This window comes from Poecilia reticulata, linkage group LG8 (assembly GCF_000633615.1).
Source record: "Poecilia reticulata strain Guanapo linkage group LG8, Guppy_female_1.0+MT, whole genome shotgun sequence".
NCBI classification, from domain to species: domain Eukaryota; kingdom Metazoa; phylum Chordata; class Actinopteri; order Cyprinodontiformes; family Poeciliidae; genus Poecilia; species Poecilia reticulata.
Genome location: NC_024338.1, coordinates 8,884,283 through 8,904,441, shown reverse-complemented (window position 1 = coordinate 8,904,441; position 20,159 = coordinate 8,884,283). Strand labels below are relative to the sequence as shown.

At 40.4% G+C, this 20,159-nt stretch overlaps 1 protein-coding gene across 4 annotated transcripts; it reads left to right on the top strand.

The window, feature by feature from the left end:
• Nucleotides 1-355: 355 nt before the first annotated feature.
• On the top strand, nucleotides 356-18,736 carry smurf1 (SMAD specific E3 ubiquitin protein ligase 1). Of its 4 annotated transcripts, none has more exons than XM_008415591.2 (18): nucleotides 356-648; nucleotides 8,336-8,374; nucleotides 8,469-8,577; nucleotides 8,679-8,812; nucleotides 8,907-8,972; nucleotides 10,095-10,170; nucleotides 10,268-10,479; nucleotides 10,558-10,642; nucleotides 11,411-11,557; nucleotides 11,883-12,105; nucleotides 13,381-13,484; nucleotides 14,474-14,588; nucleotides 14,698-14,876; nucleotides 14,992-15,129; nucleotides 15,220-15,340; nucleotides 15,470-15,671; nucleotides 16,841-16,916; nucleotides 17,010-18,736. In XM_008415591.2, the coding sequence occupies exons 1-18, from the start codon at nucleotides 594-596 to the stop codon at nucleotides 17,107-17,109; spliced, it is 2,181 nt and encodes a 726-aa protein (XP_008413813.1). In that variant the 5' UTR covers nucleotides 356-593; the 3' UTR covers nucleotides 17,110-18,736. The 4 variants fall into 4 exon arrangements, with proteins under 4 accessions (XP_008413813.1, XP_008413810.1, XP_008413812.1 ...); XM_008415588.2 differs by having other exon boundaries at nucleotides 16,832-16,916; XM_008415590.2 differs by having other exon boundaries at nucleotides 11,408-11,557.
• The last annotated feature ends 1,423 nt before the right edge of the window (nucleotides 18,737-20,159 follow it).

Genomic DNA, 20,159 nt, shown 5'->3' with positions numbered 1-20,159 from the left:
TTCTGGGAGAAATTATTTTATTTTATTTATTTATTTATTTTTGAGATGTCTTGTTACTACTCATATCATTATCGATTTATTTTAAAAGAACTAAACATAATTATGTTGGTTAAAATGGAAGTTTGCTCCTCGTGAAAAATAAATGTAAATAAAAATAAATGTAGCTGAATTCATTTGTAAAATTCTATATTACATTTAATATGCAGCATCTATATATAAATATATATATATACTCGTGTGTATATATATATATAAACATATTGTTACAATAGTCTGTTTATAACGCATCAGTCAACTGTTTTGTCGTATTATACGGGCGCGCTCACGCTATCCGGCGCGAGCACGCAGCGGTGAGAACATGACGTCAGCCGCGTACGTGCTTAAGCCTGCCCGAAAATGTTCTCCCGTGTTGTTGAATTTCGAAGGAGCGCAGGACTTTGCGGTGAAATAATACAGTTTTGTCGGTGAGGAACACCTAAGCAGACCGCATGTTTCGCAGCTGAAGTCCTTCGCGGTTCCATTTCTTGGCGAAGGTTGTGATTTCGGACGACTCCGAGGGAAAGTTTGAGCTATCCTTTTTTTCTCCCGGAGTGATGTCGAATCCTGGGAGTCGGAGAAACGGGTCCAGCATCAAAATCCGACTGACAGGTAAAAAAAAAAAAAAAAAAAAAAAAAAACGAGCCAAAGAGAAAACGCTTACAGTGCATGTTTTATCCAGAGCTAAATTGCCTTGTACTCAACAGTATATTGTAATATGTTGATGTAGTCAAACCAAACAAGTTTCTGCGGGGCTCTTCGTCTGTTCTTTACCCAAACATCCGGTTTTTGCGAGGCGAACAGCAGTTAAAGCCTAGCCTGTTAGCAAAAATGCTACCAAAATTGCCGATAGGACAGCCGAAAAGCTGTCTTTTGTTGTGTTTTACGGCTGATTTACGCTTCTGTTCGCCTGTTTGCATGTTATTGGAGAGAGTGGCGACTGAAAGCCGTCCAGAAACTTTATTTACAGCCAACCGTCGCCTCTAAGTATTAGCCCGCTGGTGTTAGCCTTTAGTAAGACTGTAGTTACTGCTGACCGCTATCGCTGGTTAGCTACACCCATTTTAAGGGGGTTGACCACCAGCAGGACCCGCCGCTTTTTTAGCTAATGCGACAAAATTAAAAGCATATAAAGCAAATGTTTCTCCGCATCCTCTGGGAAATCGATTTTTTTTTCGTGCAGATATGACATGCTAGCCTAGATAATACCAGTGTGTATCGATTGGCGTTTGGCTGCTGTGTCAGCTGCAGTTAGACTCATTGAACTTATCCCGACCCGGACGAGTTGGACACGTTTGCTCCCCGGGCATCACGTACTCAACGCACCAAGGATACATGTATATATATATATATATATATATATATNTTTTTTTCTCAGTTTCTGGGTCAGGATTTTCTTCGTAGGAGTCTGCTTTTTTTCCCCTAGCACTTTCTTACGTGGACAGAGAGCAGGAACAATGGTTTTTACTGTAGCTTAATGTAACGCCACTAGGCATCGAGGGGCCTCTATTCAAATGGAAATGACCTCCCTTTGCTGCCTGGCTCACTGTTTCCCTTCTGCTCAATTTACAACGGGACATGCAGGCACCACAGCTTCATTTTGTACAGTTTTATGTTTGTTTTGTGTGTTTTTTTTTTTTTTTTTTGGTTAGAGATGCTAGTGTGTAAATGATATGTTCGAGCGAAAACCTGTTTTAACCTTTATTTTTCTACGTGACTTTGCTTTTGGCCGAGCAAAGGATTTCAAGCCGGTAGAGCAGCAGAAACATCCTTCCCAAATTAAAGACTCATATTTCCACATTCCGGATTTCACAAAACTCCGAAATGTCTTTTCAGTTAATCTGCTCAGGCTCATGATGGACCAGGTTACTGCTACGTTTTTGTTAATGTGGAAACAACTGGTGCCATTCTTAAGTTCATTTAATGCTGCTTCTTAGAACTATGCAGTGTTTTCAGTCATAGTATCCTCGTGTGTAAAGTCTGCAGCGCTATTTTAATTCACATGATGTGAAATCTGAATGTAAATGACACATGTGGTGACAAATTACTTGGTCGTGCTCCTTCTGTTATCCTTTTGTATCTGAAAGCAACCTGTTCTACTCATGTACTTTAAATAAGCTATGGAGATAATTAACAAAAAATAACATCTGTATACCCGGATCCCAGAACAGCTCTGCAAAAACTATGTCTGATTTAATCAAACGCTCCATTGAAGCGAAGCGTTGTTGTGATCACCTTATTTTACTTGCTCTAATTGTTTTGCCTCGACTCCTTCCAAAGAAGTTCAGGAAGATCCAAATAGATCTTATCAGAAAGTTGTGACTCAGATGATTTGCAGTGAAAACAAAGCGGAGAACGTGTGTGTGTGTGTGTGTGTGTGTGGGTTTGTGTAAGGCACGTCGCTCATTATTTCAACATGGACGCAGAGGTTATTGCCCCCCTCCGAGTGCGACCCGCCCCCCCAGGTATGACTGGAATCCTAATTGGGCGAGGAATGCGGGTTGAGCCAATGGACCGACTATGCTGCCGGCCAGCTCTGTTTAGTCTGACAGACTGAACGATTGTTTGGCCTACATCAGAGAAGCCTGTGTGTCTGTGACAGGGAGTCTGGCTCTGGGTCACACTTCAGAGCGCCCTCGGTGTGTTTATGCAGGGCTTCTATTTAGCCAGGCAGAATGTAGTTGTTGTATTTGATGGGTGCCGTACAATAACCCTCGGGAACAAGCCTCAAATTAGTGGTTTCACAAAGATTCCCGTGAAGACGTCGGTACGACGCGAACGCGGGCAGCATTTAGCCCTGGCTGGTTTCCAGTTGTCTGTAGCCAGGAGCTTAAATGAAGGGCAGACGCAGGAAGCAAACGTGCACTTTTTTTTTTTTTTTACCTTGTCAAAACTTGTTTCCTTAAAACAAAATTAAAATTTCCATAAATGCCTCAACACGATGGATCAATATTGAAAACGTACGCTGCACCACTTCACCACAGCAATCCAAAATGGATGCAAACGGTTCACTTCCTGAAGAAATGTCTGACACAGAAGCTCTGCTAGTTTTTCTCAACTAGCAATGCCTAGAAAATGGCTATGTGTGCAAGGTCTCCACATATTTTTAAAAAGTCTTAGAAGAGTACAAAAGAGTCAAATATTTCACATAGTCGAGTCAAGTTTTTTCCCTGAATGAATGTTGCGGTCGTACGAGTTTGGCGATAGAAGTGAGCCAGGTAAAGACCAACGTCGTCCAGGACAAACTACTCTTCCCCATGAGAGATGCAAAACAGCTAGCTAGCAGTGGTTTATTAGCAATTAATTAGCAATAGCTTCAACTGCTTCCAGTTACAGAACGTAATGAAGAAATGAATGTCTGCGCGCGACTGAAGCTTTTGCCTGACAGAAAAGTCTCACGAGAAAAACTACATAGAATATAAAAGATTAAACGGTCTTGTTATTAAAGTATAAATGACCAACTTTACATATTTTCTAATTAATTTAAGACATTTTAAGACCTTAAGTTTATATAGGTGAATTTGTCATGACACATTGTCTCAAATTTCATTCATAATGGTCTTAAAAAACTCTTAAATTTGCGTTGGTGAAACCTGCGGAAAGCCCGTGCTTTATAGCATTTACCTTTGTGATATTGTAACCACAGAACAGCTTTCTGCATAGTCAAATCTAAACAATGAACCATTTCCAGGAAACCAACTCGTGTTCTAAGCACTTTCCTGTTCCTGTTACCGTCGAGGGACAACAAACTCTTCGCGCTACAAGTGGCCGGTGTTGTCTGTTTTTCTGTGGCTGTTGCCATTTGAGCTGGTATTTGGGTCCTGGAATGACCAACACTACTTCCTGATTTCATGTAGCAGTCACATGATCAAGCTCCTAGACCCGCCGTCAGTCCTTTGGCCTTGATGCCACTGAGGATCCCCACCGGTGAATAAGCCACCACTGATCATGCACTCAGTTTATTAAACCGAGCTGCTGCTGCTTTAGGTGAGGTTATGTCATAGCATTGCTGCAGATTATTAAATATGATTACATAGTACCTCTGGGTTTTAATTTGTTAAAACGATGGCTACTTTTAGAGCTCTCTGTTCGATAATCTGGATACATAATAATGTTAGAAACTGAATTAATGAGACATAAAAATAAATGCGTGGAAGTTTGAGAAATTAATATGATAGGTGTTTTTTTTCTGCCAAAAATTAAGGCATATCAAACATTAAATCACAAAAATGTATAAGTTTAGTCATACTTTCGTAGCCAGTTGTAAAAATAGATGTAAAGAGGACAACTATACACCTGTTTTCGGAGAAAACACAATGCTTCAACAGTTTCTCATTGAAGAAATCTGGCTAAAAAACTTTAACTTTCACAAATTAGGAAATTCCATGATCTTATTTTAATTACTTGCAGACCTTTATATTTTTCAAAGCTATGATGTAAAACACAAGGAAGTGAGATTACTGATAACTGCTGAATTAGCACACAATAGCTGTGATATAAGAACTTGTAATATTGTATCTGGATGATCTTTCTGGTCGTTTGGTGGGTGGATTAGTAATACAGAACAATTTGTCTGAATTAGAGGTGACATCTCTAAAGCAGCTTTGTTTTACATCATGGTAGAGATGAGTCAAAGTTTTTCAATCGGTGTGATCTGTGTTTTTTTTATTAAAGATTCAGCCCGACAACAAAGACTTTAGACAATTCTGAATTATGTTCAACAACTACAACATAAGGAGACATTAGAGTTCACATTTTTGGTCTTGTTGCTGGTAGCACTGATTTATCTTTCACATTTGAGACAAATGTGACAGCATGTTGTGTGCATAAAAGAGGAATGGCTATAAATTGGAGTTTACCATTTTAAAACAAATATAAAGTGCTTATACATTTCCAAACCCAGCAAAGTTCATGAAGGGCAGCGACTGAGAGCTTAAAAAAGATAAAACGAAGCAACTTGTCTGTATTACTTTCAGCCTTCCTGTTGTCTGCTGAAGTCTCGCTCCACTTAAAAAGCAGCGAATGCCCTTCGCAGAACACATTTATGATTCCTCTGGCTGGATTTTCAAACACCTTGCTGAAAATGGCTAACTTTAAGTCTCCGTTACTCATTGAGTACCTCTGAGAGTTGCTGTTACCTCGGTCTGTTAGGCACGGTGCGTTCACTAATCAGAAAAAGATAGGATTTTCAAGTTTCTTACAAACTGAAGTTAGGGCAATGAAGCAGGAAACTGTCAGATTTCAGTCACCAGTCGATTTAATGGCCCGTCTCTAGAATTGGGCGATTAATTCTTCTGACAGATTAGTGAACATTTCCTGTTGTTTGAAGATTCACTTTTTGGGAAATTAAGATTTTCTTTCACTAATGCACTTCTCGGGTCTCCAGCGCGATATTAAGATCTACCATCTTGTTTGACAAGATTGTAGTTATTTTGACTTTGAATTCAGTTCAATTCAAAGAAGGAATTATTCAAATAAAAGCCAGTTTTTAAAGATATTTTCTCTCATTTGTATTTTTCAAGGAAAAGAAGTGAGGACAAATATAGATTAAAATCAGAAATTGAATTTGGCAAAAAAAAAAAAGAAAAAATAGATTTTCTTTTTAAGCCTTATTGCCAAGGGCTTAGCAAGGTTTCCCCCAGAAAACTTGCTAAGTCCGGTGGTTGGGGCGCCCGGCAGTCATTCATCCAGCGACCTGCCGTGTTTCTGAGTTAAAAAATGTTTAAAGTTGACAGGGAATTTGAAAATATCACTTGATAAGTATGTTTTTGGAAGATTAATATTTGTACACCAACTATAAAGTATTTAAAAATGCAAACATTAAAAAAAAAAAAAACTTAAATAAATAAGCAACGTTTAGAATGGTGGGAGCACACTTTGGACGCCCCTGTCTTTAAGGACGGCCAGAGTTTGTGATCATCAAAAAGAAGAAGGGGGAAAATGTACACAATTATTCTCAAAATGGAGAGTTTGACTGTTGCACTTAATTTCAGCATTGATTATTATTTTAATTTGTTTTATTTTTGATTTTGAGGAAACACTCGCACCCCCAAGCAGTCCTTCAATTTAGTTTGACTTCAGTCAGAGTGGAACCTTTTTGCTTGTTTTTTCCCCTTAACTTTAAAGCCAATAACGCCAAGAATTAAACTGGCAGTGAGGGAAATCGGGCACCAGCTGAGCTGTCTTTGTCTCGGCCATCGGTTACCTTGGCAGCATGGGAAATTTCCCGAGACACTGCGAAGGGGGTCCGTCACACATTCAGCGCCACTAAGGACGTGGTCAAGTAGCGTAAGAGAGAAGGGGGGGAAGAAGAAAAAAAAGCCGGGTGTTAATCTGTGAAATCAGAGCTGTCCTCTGTTTGTGGCGAGGGAGCGGAAGTCCAGACGGAGTGGAGAAAATGGTTTTCCTGGGCCGTCTGGATGAAAGAGGAGTCAGGGATCAGACTCCCTGTTCTTTTCCTCTCCGTCTCTCTCGGTGTCTGACGAAAAGATGAGATCTCGGTGTGGAATGCGTGAGTCAGGCAGAGGAGCCCTGAAAGAGGTCGGCGTGGGGAAAGAGGGAAGGATATCCTGTCAGCATTCCCCTTGGCTTGATCACAGGAAGTAGGACCCGGCTGAGCCTGACACACGTTTGCCACCAGTTGCCACATCCTGAACCACCGACTGCCTTACTCACCGCCTGGGGGGGTGAAAGAGGTCTGACGGGTTTTAAGGCTACATGAAAAGATGTTTTTCTATCAGTCATATTAATCACTAACAGGCTTCATTCACTTATCTTTGCTGCAGTTATGAAGCACGGCTGCAAAACATGAAACTGTTGCTGCGCAACTTACTCAGTAGGTTGTTGCTAGGTAACCAAAGAGCGAGTGAGTTAAGATGCCACAAACCTTGCTTAACTTGCTGTGAGAGGTTGAGCCTCGAAAGTATTTCTTATGCCTACATCCCCCAGAATGCTTTGCGGTTCTGGATCACAGTTCAGTAAAAATGTTTAAACATTCTATCATGTATTATCTATTGCTATTGATTATGTCTATCACGATATGTATTTTACTGATTTATTATTCCTAACCATGGAATAATTTGCTTTTAGATGTAATATTTTTTTGTGGTTCATAAGCTAATTCAATTTCTGATTTTGATTTTTTTTAAATTCCCTCACTATTTAAAAAAAAAAAAAAAAGATTGGAAATGACAGAATATATGTTTTTTTTTAAAATCATTCTTACTTTAAGTTGACTTGAATTCGAAGTAGATGTAAATAGAAAGTGTAAAACGCACTTAGTGAAACAAGATGGCAGATCATGGTTGGGCTGACTTCACTCTGAACTATGGAGACCCAAGGAATAGATTGGTGAAGAAAAAATAAAAATGTTCCTAAAAGTTGGCCCCCAAAAACAGAAACTTCGGTAAAATCGATTTATCTCCCAGCATTAATTCCTAAAGAACAAAATGTGTCATTCTTATAAGTGAGTAGCCGTTGATTATTCAGCTACCTGTAATTATACCAGTTAGAGTACTGTTGTCTGCAACAAGTTTTTATTATAATTGTGATGAACTATGAAATGAATACCCACTCTATTTATTTTCAGTTTTAGCCTATTTTATTTTATTTTTTTGCAGTTTTGCTTTTAATAACATAGTCTAACACTTTCTCTTGTAACCTTTTAAAACTTCCTTGTTACTATATGAATTACTCTAGTCACACAGTTTAAAAACATCTTTATGTCTTTCGTTAGCGGAGCTCAACAGTTGCTTTGAGTATTTATTGTTGTTGTTTTTTTTTAGCTCATTAATAAATGTTTACATGCATCCTCTGGCTATGTGAGCATGGCTAAAGTGTTACCAACACAACACAAAGTATTAATTACATCGTAAGTCGGTGTGTAAACACATCATTCTGTGATTATAAGCTACTGTATGTTTGGAGTATTGAGAGCAGAAGATCAGCTCTGTTTTCCAACAGGTTAGCGCAGGTTGGCTAAAATTAGCTGCGGCTCGCCAGCGGTTTGTAACACACCTGAGCTAAATTGAAGTGACTGCGTCATCCACGCGCTGCATAGGCAGGAGAATTCATGTTGACATGAGAAAACTTTGAGACAGAGTGGGCAGCCTCGTCTCAACAGTGGCGCTTTTTATCCCGCTCACCCAGCTCTGCAGCTCATCAGTATTCTCTGGCATTCATATTTTATCCTAAACTACATTCTTCCTCCTCAGAGTGTTTGTTACGCATCAGAATTTATTAGAGCTGCCTACACACCAAGATTAGCCTCATGCTTATGCCTTTTTTTTCCCCCTTGCAGTATTATGTGCCAAGAACCTCGCAAAGAAAGACTTCTTTCGTAAGTACTGCTGTGGCATTTTCCATTAGTCGGCTGTAATAACAATTGGTACACAGTGGTGCAGCGTTTTGGTGACGTCTTTGCGTGCGTGCAGGCCTACCGGATCCGTTCGCTAAGGTGGTGGTAGACGGATCGGGTCAATGCCACTCCACAGACACAGTTAAGAGCACACTGGACCCCAAGTGGAATCAGCACTATGATCTGTAAGCCTCCCGGAGACCCCTCACCTCCCACACGCCCTGGTTTTACATTCAGGCGGCGGTGGCGTGACAGAAACCTTGACGAGTTCCCTCTCTTTTTGCAGCTACATCGGGAAGACCGACTCCATCACCATCAGCATATGGAACCACAAGAAGATCCACAAGCGGCAGGGGGCGGGGTTTCTGGGCTGCATACGACTGCTTTCCAACGCCATCAGCAGGCTAAAAGACACAGGATGTAATTTAAATATATATTTTTGTCTTCTCTAAATGACTTTTATGTTTAACTCTATTTGCATCTGGTGCATTCACTATGACTTTCCTCCCTCCAGACCAGCGTCTAGATCTATGCAAGCTGAACCCCTCTGACAGTGACGCAGTGAGGGGGCAGATCGTAGGTGAGGATGGACACACTGATAAGATATCTCTGTTTCCATTTGCCGTTTTTTTCTCTTTTTTTTTTTCTTTATCTCCGTGCAAACGTTCAGCTGCAGGAATGTCAACGAAACCCAGAAAGAGCGCAGACATCGCGTCCGTTATCAGAATCCACCATTATCAGAAAATGTATAATATTACATTACATTTGTTATTGAGAAATGGCAGATTGTAGAAAAATACGTCCATGTGCTCGACTGCAGCCTTCTGCCAGCAGTCGGTTTCTTTAGCAGTGACCTTCTTCGGCTTCCTCTCCTTGTCGAGTGTCGGTGACCGTCTGCTCGATATCTGTGAAGTCAGCAGTTATCCCGTCTCTTTTTAGGCCACAAAATAACACAACATCTATACATTTAGAAGTCATTAAGTTACAACGATCAAGGCTTAAATACATTTTACATCGACCAATATGGACCCATATAATACCAGTTTCACTTTTTAAATTTAATCAATTAGTTTATCATAATTTATTGTAGAACGCGTAGAGAAGCCGCCATTTTGCTGAAACTTTCCTCCAAATTGGAATTTGCTCCCAGAAGACCCAAAGTAGTGTTTAAGAATAAAATCAAGAAGTTAGTTTTCAATTCTAAGATCCTGTTAACATGCTAGATTATCTTTCTGATTGACTTTTTTTTTATTTAGGCGTTTTTATATTTTTTTAAATATTTTTTTAAAGATGCTTAGTCGGATTAGAATTTTCCAACTTTATTTGTATTTACGTTAATAAATTGTTTGTTTTCAATGCATTTTTTAAATCATTTTTAGAAATATTTGTAAATACATTTTATTTCAGTCTAATTCTTATTTTTCTTTAAACCCCATTTTAGATTTTTATTCCCATGTCTTTATTGGCAATAAAAATGGAGAACCGATGTTCCCTCGTCTACCATCCACATTGACAGATTCAAACATCTATGCTTGTATCTTTATTTTTTTCTTCACACATTTTAACAGTTTTATCTATTTAGTTTTTTTCTTTATCTTGTATGGCAAGATATATATATATATATATTCGGTATGAAAGGCTCTGAATAATTAGATCCTGACTTATTGATTCTGTCCAATGTCGACATGTTTCCTGTTTGCAGTGAGCTTACAGACGCGGGACCGCATTGGCAGTGGTGGTCCTGTAGTGGACTGCAGAGGACTGTTGGAAAACGATGGGTGAGCGCATCTGCAGGCCTTTATAACACTCTAACTTTAACTTTATTACAGTTAAATATAACATTTAGACTTCTGGGCATTGCATGTGACCCCTCAGACCCGTTTTCGAGGGCTGCTTCAGCGAAGAGCCGCTGCCCTACTCCGACCCCACCGGCGCGGCGGGCGGCGGGAACTGCCGGCTGGACTCCCCAGGTCAGGAGAGCCGCCTGCAGACTCTGCGAATCAGAGGGTCGGACTCCAGGGGTCACGGCCACACCCCTCAGAACCGACCTCACGGGCATCAGCCACCCGATCTGCCGGAGGGATACGGTCCGTTTTCAAACGCGTTTATCAGCTCAGTCTAAATTTGAAACGGCCACGAATAACATTGTATCCTTATTGTAACAGAGCAACGAACAACTGTGCAAGGCCAGGTGTACTTCCTCCACACACAGACAGGCGTCAGCACCTGGCACGACCCTCGGATACCACGGTAGGATTAACTCACTGGTTGTAGTCAAACAGCTTGAACAGAGGGAAAATCTTTAAGAAATGACACTGAAAATTAGACTTAAGTAATTGTTTTTTTGTAAAAAAAATAAAATATGGTGTTCTGTTTGTAGGAATGAATAGTTGATGCATTTAAATTGATAAACAGTCAGAAAAAAAAACAATAATGCTGAAAAGTCTGAAAAAGTATAGAAAAAATAAAAACTGAGCAGGAAATTATTGATTTTTCTTTTCCATATTTATTTGGTCATCAAAAAAAAAATTCAAAGATCTTAGTTTCCGAAAAATAAATAGTTTTTCAGATTAATTTATACTTAAATGTTTCATCACAGCTGTGACGACGTTTTAGTTTTTCATTTACAGACTTAAGAACTCGTAAATGAACGCTGACATTTCAACAAAGATCCTCCAGGAATCAACTTTAACCTGCACTTGTTGTTCTGAAATCTTCTGTGGCTTAAATACCAAACATGTCTGGCATGTCGTGCATATTTACAACAGAGTAAAGGTAGCAGAGATGCTGCACTGCATTTGAGGAATCTGTGTGACGTGTTCCAGTCCTGATTTGAGGAATTTTTCATTTTTGAAATGAGCTTGATCCAAAAAAAAAAAAAAAAGATTATAAACATAAAAATTCTGACTTGGGGAATATTTTGTGTTGAATGTAGTAAAACCCGACTGTAAAATCTAGAAGTTTGAGTCAGAAAACGTCTGAGAAAACGTTCTGTCTCATTCTCTGATTCTGGAGTAGGGATCTGGCCAGCGTGAGCTGCGAGGAGCTCGGCCCACTGCCGGTGGGCTGGGAGGTCCGAAGCACCGTGTCCGGCCGCATCTACTTTGTGGACCACAACAACCGGACCACGCAGTTCACTGACCCCCGTCTGCACAACATCATCAGGTGTGTGTCCGACCCGGGAACACTCCAGACTGCAGTCTCGGCCCGCTTCAGGGCGGCAGACTCCCGCAGCACGTCCTTAATAAGTGGATTTTAGTCTGACTTGTTCTTAGCCTGATCTGACGTCGACGTAAAGCTACACCCAGTCTCGAACCGGACATGACCTACTAACGGTCATCGGCTCGCCTAACGCCGCAGGGAGGTGTGATTTACAGAAATGCTGGCTTATGGGAGATTTAGCTCGGCGCGCGGCGTCTAATCCCGTCTGCTCTCCTGGCCGGCCGCCAGTCTCACCCACCTCTCGCTTCTTCTTCCGCTCACCCTCCAGCCACCAATCCCAAGTGAAGGAGACGTCCCAGGCCCCGCCGATGGACGTCGGGGTGGACGAGGGGGGAGGCGGAGGGATCGGCGGCGGAGGAGACGGAGACGTGGCGGTGCGCTACGAGCGAGACCTGGTGCACAAGCTGAAGCTGCTGCGCCATGAGCTGTCGCTGCAGCAACCTCAAGCGGGACACTGTCGCATCGAGGTGTCCCGAGAGGAGATCTTTGAGGTAAGGAGGGACAAAAAGGGTAACATGCTGCTGGACTGCATCGTTTTTGTTTCTGATTCCAACAAAAAACAATAAATATATATATATGAAAAACGGCTTGCTAAATGCATGTAAAAGTGCAAAACAACATGTTTTTATCACCTTTTTTTTCTATGAAATGTGTGAGACACTAAGTCTTACCAAGTATTTTTGGTCTGGTTTCTAAGTCATAATATCTTAGCACACTTAAAATAAAACAAAACTAACTTTCAAGTAACTTTTCAGCAAGATAAAGGATCGTGTTTTAAGTCAACAATTCGTTAATATTGCTGAAAAAAGGTACTAATTTCACATTTTTCTTCCAAGTTATGAGTGAAACAATCTGCCAGTGGAACAAGCAGTGTAGATTATAGATACATGAAGTTGTATCGTTTTCTGAAGTTGTCACAATCTTTTCTGGACACTAAAATGGCTTTAAATTTTGTATTTTTTTTTTATTAATTTATTTTATATACTCTTTTCTTTGAATTACTTTTTTTTTCTCCCCAAGACGCCTTTGTGGAGAAACATTTTCAACCCTGATCCACTCAGCTGCTTATTATTCTACCGAGCTGAGCGGTTCGGATTGTAAACACGCCTCTGATTGGTGGATAGACTCTGTGCAAAACATTGTTTGTGTTGCATCACTGGCAAACAACAGCAGCTGCTGAAGCAACACTGATTCCAGAACCTTTCCCACTTTTTTGTGGCACAAACTTTTAATATATTTTATTGCAGTTTCATGTGATAAAGACGAACACAAAGTAGTTGTAAAGTAAAACAATGACACAATTTTTATTTTATCAAATAAAAATCTGTGACGTGGGTTTTTATTCAGGCCTTTTCGAGGGGAATTTTCCACCGAACCGGATCCGGTTCAGTGGAAAGTACCAGGTCGTTTTGTTTCCACTGAGAGAAACTATGTCTGCGTCGAAGAAGCAGCGCTAACCCGCGTTACGGTTGGCAGGCGTTTGTCATTAGAAAGGGGCAAAACTGACAAACAACAAGCCAATCAAAACACTGAGTGTGCCATGTTTAAAACTCCTGAGTTTAGTAAAAACAAAACAGAAAAAACATTTAGTGCTAGAATACATTAAAACACCAGGCTTCAACACTAAACGTCGTATTCGACGTTGTGCTTAACTCGGCTGATTAGAACTGCGACGCGTTCACAACCTGGGCTTGTTGTCTCGAACCATTTCAGTAGATCTGAACGACTTATTCAGGTGTGATCTTGTATTCCGTCTGCGTTCCCAGGAGTCGTATCGACAGATAATGAAGATGAGGCCGAAGGACCTGAAGAAACGGCTGATGGTGAAGTTCAGAGGAGAGGAGGGCCTCGATTACGGAGGAGTGGCCAGGTGAGGGTGAAGGATCTGAGCTGTTGTTGTTTATTGTTGCTCTGTTTCTTGTCTGCGCCAAGTTTTATTAGAATGTGCAGCATATGTTTAATTAAGCAGAAGTGCTGATTCTTTTCAGCTAATCTGTTAAATATTTTCAGTCATTGACTTTCTCACAGAGGCAAAAATCCTAACTGAAGGTTTTCCATTGTTATTTCCTTCCGGTTAGTGTATTACTAATTAAATACGTGTTTGATAAAATGATACCCCCGTTAGGGCTGAAACGATCAATCAAATTAATTTTGATGAATCAATTATTGAAATAATTGTCAACTATGAATAGTAGTCTATTAATTAACAAATTTTACAAAATACTTACTGCAGTAATTAACCCAAAGCTGTACAAAAACATAAAACATTTTTGTATTTAAGATAAAAACTCTTTGTAAAAATGTTTTACCCAGAACTCCACAAGTGACAGTTTTTGCTTTATTTGATTCAAAATCTTAAAGCAAAAAACTTCCATAAATGCTATTCATTTTTATGAAAATAAATCAAGAGATCAGTAGATAATATTTCTCTAACTGCAGATTCCTGCTTTGCTACAAATGATCAACATAACATACACTAAAGGAATTTTATTTTGTTTTAAGCAATACATTTTTATTTTTTATTCGAAAATGTAAATGAATTATTTGCGTCTTTTAATGTATTTCTAATATTGTGTTTTTAAAAAAAGGCTTTGAGTGCTTAAGTAGCAATTTTTTTTAATCAGCTTAATCATCAGAATAATCTGACGATTACTAAAATAATCGTTAGTTGCAACGTTAGCCCCCACTGTAGCTTCCTTTAGCTTGAATAGAACAGGAAATTCATTTTATTTGTCCCTCAGTGGGAAAATTTCAGAGCATTAGTAAGAAATTAACAAGCACATGGAAGAATAAGCAGTAATATCTGGTTTGTTGTGTGTTTAAGTTCACTTGTTTAATGCTGAGTAACCTTGTCTCCAGGGAGTGGCTGTATCTGCTGTGTCATGAGATGTTGAATCCATACTATGGCCTCTTCCAGTACTCCACTGACAATATCTACACACTACAGATCAACCCCGACTCCTCCATCAACCCTGTGAGTTCACTAATAATACGCTTTACGTCGAGTTAATGGTGGATCCCAAACGTTGGTTCACAAACCCTTCTCTCTCTCTCTCTCTCTCTCTCTGTGTGTTTTTTCTAAGGACCACTTGTCCTATTTTCACTTTGTGGGCCGCGTGATGGGCCTGGCGGTCTTCCACAGTCACTACATCAATGGCAGCTTCACGCTGCCCTTCTACAAGCAACTGTTAGGCAAACCCATCCAGCTCAATGACCTGGAGACCACGGACCCGGAGTTGCACAAGAGCCTCGTCTGGATATTGTGAGAACTTTGCCTTAGATCGGCCCAAATGACCCACTGTGACTTTGAGTCACTTCCCTGTTTTTATTTAATATTTTACAGCTCGGTGTTCTCTTTATCGTGTGTGTGTGTGCAGGGAGAACGACATCACTTCAGTCCTGGATCACACGTTCTGCGTGGAGCACAACGCCTTTGGGAAGTTCTCCCAACACGAACTCAAACCTAACGGCAGAAATATTCCCGTCACCGAGGAGAACAAGAAGGAATACGTTAGGTGGGAACAGACAACAAAACCAGGTGTTGAGAAATGCTTCCCGGTGTGGTGTGGGATGCTCACTTTGCTCGTGTTGGCTGTGTGTTACAGACTTTATGTAAACTGGAGGTTTATGCGTGGGATTGAAGCCCAGTTCCTGGCTCTCCAGAAAGGATTCAGCGAGCTGATCCCGCAGCACCTCCTCAAACCATTTGACCACAAAGAGCTAGAGGTGTGCCCCTCTGAACGACGAACCTTCATTTGAGGGGAAACCGGCTGAACCGACCGCGATTCTTCACATCTCGTTCTTGTTTTCGATCACTGTCCTCGCGTAACATTCCGCTCTCTCCGTCCCATCCAGTTAATAATTGGCGGACTGGGGAAGATAGACCTGGCCGACTGGAAGGCCAACACCCGGCTGAAGCACTGCACCGGGGAGAGCAACGTGGTGCGGTGGTTCTGGCAGGCCGTGGAGGCCTTCAGCGAGGAGAGGAGAGGGCGCCTCCTGCAGTTCGTCACGGGCTCCACTCGGGTTCCCCTGCAGGGGTTCAAAGCGCTGCAGGGTGGGTCAGGCACCGGCGCAGAGCCGCCACACAAAATCGACACACGGCTTTTTAGCTGCAGTCGTTTCATATTGACATTCGTTTATTTACTGCCGATAAGTTTGCTTTGATTCATGTCATTGCTAAAACGATTAATCGTGATTAATCAATTATTTGAAATAATCATCAACTAATTTAGCAAACGATTAATCGTTTAAACTGGAGCATACAGATTCTAGAATATGCCATTTTGAAACAACAGCACTGCAAAACTGTTCCAAAAAATCAACATTTTGTAATTTAGATGTCAAAAATAAAGACAAAGATGTCGTCTGTAAATATATTCTACCCAAAACTCCTCAAGTGTCACAGTTTTAGCTTCAGCTGGTTCACTTTCTCCTAGTAAGTATATTTTGCTACCCAGTTATTAACTAGTTAATTGTAAAAGAACAGCCAACAGATTAGTCCAGTACTGTGTTGATGATTAGTGAATTATTTGATCAATTGTCAGATTACGTGATTACTAAAATAATTGTTAGCTGCAGCCCACTTTTTATTTATGTTGAAATATTTTCGTTCACATTTTTTTGCAGATTTTTCAGCTAAAAGAAATCTGAAATGATTCTAAATAAAATCCAGAATTTCTACCCGGGTTTAATTTAATCTCGACATCAATCCAGCTGTTCTGCCAGAGGAGTCAGAGGTTTGCTTCAGAACGTCGGTGAACAAATTATGTGCGGTGATTATGTGGGCAAGATAATACTGACATATGGAGATGATTACAGCACAAACTGAATAAATTGTATGAGAAGCGTAAAGGTTAATAGTAGTAGTGCAAAGATAGAAGGATAACAAAATCTCACAGAGTGAAGCTCCCGTCACCACAGACACAAAAAGTTGAGGATTATTCACTGAATCTATGTGCTTAAAATATAGATGAAACTGATGGAAGACCTTCACCTGGAAACACGTAATCCACGCTGTGAAACACGGCGTGGCATCATCATGCTCTGGAAATACACGGCATCATTTTCAGATTTTTTACATTAACGTGTCAAGTTTTCAATCTCTCACATGAACTCCCGTTAAACTCCCTGCATTTATACTGGTGTCTGGTTCAAAACGACCAGCCCGCCGTCTCCCATTGTAGAGCAGTGATAACTAGAATGTATGTGTGTAAGGCTCTACAGGTTCTGCAGGACCGAGGCTCTTCACCATCCACTTGATAGACGCCAACACAGAGAACCTACCGAAAGCTCACACGTGGTAAGACGCCTCGGGTTTTATTCATTCATTAATTTATGAAGGAATGAATAAACTTCCTGACAAATCCTTTTTCTTTTTGTGTGTGTTCTCCAGTTTCAACAGGATAGACATCCCTCCCTATGAGTCCTACGAGAAACTTTACGAGAAGCTGCTGACGGCCGTGGAGGAGACGTGCGGCTTCGCCGTGGAGTGACGGCTCCGCCACAAGGACGAGGAGGACGACGCCGGTCACACTCTCTTGCACTTGCACACCCAACTATCTGACATTCGACATGTATGCACACACACGAACCGAACTCCAGGTGTACTCTGAGTACGCCAAACAGCCAAGCATTACGAGAACACACCATCTCTTGCCACCTCTGCCACCGCCGGACTGCCTGCGGTTAAACGAGGAAGCACAGCAGCAGCAGCAGGAGGAAGAAGAAGAGGAGGAAGAGAGAGGGAAGGGGATGGGGGGGGAACAAAAAAAAAAGTATTTTAAAAAATTTTTCAAATATTTTCAAGAAGCATTTTTATCAGTTTTAACAAGCTATGATGTCACTCTTAAGAATGTGTAACCACAGCAAATTCGACTCGAGTCGCGCTCAAGTCTTCGGGCACAATCAGCCAATCGCGTACGAGCCTGCGAACTTTGAATTCAGGTGTGCGTTGAACAAGGCGATGGGGAGCGATGTTTTTTTGTTTTGTTTTTTCCTCCATAACAAGCTGATTGATCGACTAGTATTCATGCTTCGTGTTTAACCACTGTTGCGTGTCTTTGTGTCTCAGTCTGCATGTGAGAGAGTGGGATTTTTTATTTTTATTTTTTTTTTGTATGTGTGTGCGTGCGTGTGTGTGTGTGTGTCTCGAGCATGGCACTCTGTTATGCTGTAAAGATGATAAAATGAGCCTCCGTTTAACCTTTTTTTTTTCTCTTACGTTTGTACCTGCGACCACTCTGATCCTCTCTGGTGTTTTTATTATTTATTACTAAATGATTACTGACCAAGCTGCTATATGCTCTGCAATGAGCCCTCACTAATTTCTTAATCGCAGCTCAACCTACTGGAGCTGAAGGGTCAATTCTCATGCAATTCAAGTCATCCACAAAGTGGATTTTTTTTTTCTATTGAGTTTTGTTACTTTCAAACATCCATGTTACTGTGGGGGGGAGAAAAAAAATACTCTTGTCAGTGTATGAAAGATGTTGGTGTTTTGAAAACACCGGGTTACATTTGCTTAGGTTACATTTCCCCCGCGCCACCCCCAACCGTAATTAGAGAAATAAAACTAATCCAAGGGTACGTCCTGGATTTTTATCTTATTTTTTTATTTTTGGTGGGGTGGTGGGGGAAGTTTGTTATTCTTAATCAAAACGAGCCTCAAGATGCAAAGAAGAAGCCACTTCATTTGTAACATCTGTGCCCCTTATGCCTTTTTTATACATGTCTTATCGCCTATATTGCCATGTTTTTATTCCTCCTAAACATGATTTTTTTTTTCTCTCTCTGTAGCTCGAACGTTTGGAAAACTAATCATCATCTTTAAGACCACAATGAATGAATCCCTTTTGAACCATTTAAGCTCCACAGTAGAGAGTGAAATCAAATTTTATTGAGCGAGATGAAACATGCGGACGGGAGGGAAAGAGGGGAACGTTCCGTTGTAGATTGAAGACTGTTAAGCAGTATTATTTCAATCTGCGTTTTCTATGGTCTAATTTCACTGTGTAATGGATGCAAAAGTATTGTAACTTACAATGTACTAAACATTTATGAAAAAAATACAATGTAAATAAGATTATATTAAAAGAAATTAAATTGAAAAATACAATCCTGCGTGCGTGCGCGTGTGTCGCCCTTTCTTTGCCGTTTCAGTTAAAAAGACTTACGATGTGTTTAATGGTTGTAACGATTGTTTTTGTTAAACAAGTCAGAAAAATAATTCTTCACAATCCTGTAGAAGCTGCAGAAAATCCCAAAAGAATGATTGAAAATGACATTGATTGCCCGCAGAAGCACTCATACATATAAATCTGAAAAGTGTGGCATGTAAGTCAAGATAACACAGGGTCCACGCATCTTTAAAATGTCTTAAATTCATTATAAAAAGCTGTCCTTTTTTATACAAGTTATGTCAGCAAATCCAACACTTTTGGATGCATTCACCGTCTCCACCCAACTGGCACGCACCTCACAAAGACTCAAGTGCACCTGTGTCTTTCACTGCTCAAGCTCAGCAGCTAAATCTATAGGTGAGCTGGCACACCTGGACAGGACTCGGCAAACACTGAAGCGCTCTCTACCTGCTGAGGTCTTGTGGACTGCAGAGGGCATTTCTTCCTTTTTTATGGCGGTTGACAAACAACCACCACCTTCCAGATTGGTGTATGGATCAGATGCTTTTACTACTAAAATCTTCCCAAAACACCCGTTCTTCTTAATAAACTACAAATGCTAAAAACTAAAATCTCTGAAACAATTCCCTTTTACCTTATTTTACATTTATTCCCATCTAAATTTCTAATTAACGAGGGGGCGCTTCTAAAGACCCTCTTTGACTTTAGTGTTATCAGTCATCTTCTATGGAGCTTTCCGTTAAAACAGCAGCTATGGCTTAGATAAGCTAATCAGGAAGACCAGCTCTGCTAAAATGCCCGGATAACCCAATGCTGGTCTAGGGAGACAGAAGGACTCTGGCTAAAGTAACATTACTATTGAACAACGTCTACGCGCATCCTTAAAAGGTTTTGCATTTATATATCTAAAATTTAGGTCTTAAAATGGTTTGAGTTAATTTCGTCCAAACTGGCTGAACTGTGAAGGATGAACAAAAATGTGTTGTGTCCAGGTGTGTAAAGCTGGTAGAGACATGCTGTGACAAACCTGCAGTTGTAGTAGCAACACAGTAAGGATTCAGAGTGGCTGAATTCAAATGCATGCCACACTTTTCAGATTTCTATTCGTGGGGGGGAAAAAAGTTAATCATGTTTCAATTTCTTCCTTCCCCGTGAATTTATTTGTGCTGCTCTATTGTGTAAAATGTATATAAAATAGATTTGAATTTTTGGGGTATTTTCCAAATACCTTGGAAACCAAAACTTTATCCTATTTCCATTCTAGAAGTAGTTTTAGTAATTTTTTAAGTCTTTATCACTTATATCTATATATAATTATTGAGCTTACTCGGGTGGAAAGAAGAAAAGTATTTCAATTTAGCAAAACATTACACTTTTGCTTGATCTTCCCTTTCCGATAGCCT

Coding starts and splice junctions, on each gene's coding strand:
- smurf1 (XM_008415587.2), top strand. CDS start 594: ATGTCGAATCCTGGGAGTCGGAGAAACGGGTCCAGCATCAAAATCCGA. Junction 8,578..8,678: donor TGGAATCAGCACTATGATCT/GTAAGCCTCCCG, acceptor CTCTTTTTGCAG/CTACATCGGGAAGACCGACT. Junction 14,589..14,697: donor CCGACTCCTCCATCAACCCT/GTGAGTTCACTA, acceptor GTTTTTTCTAAG/GACCACTTGTCCTATTTTCA.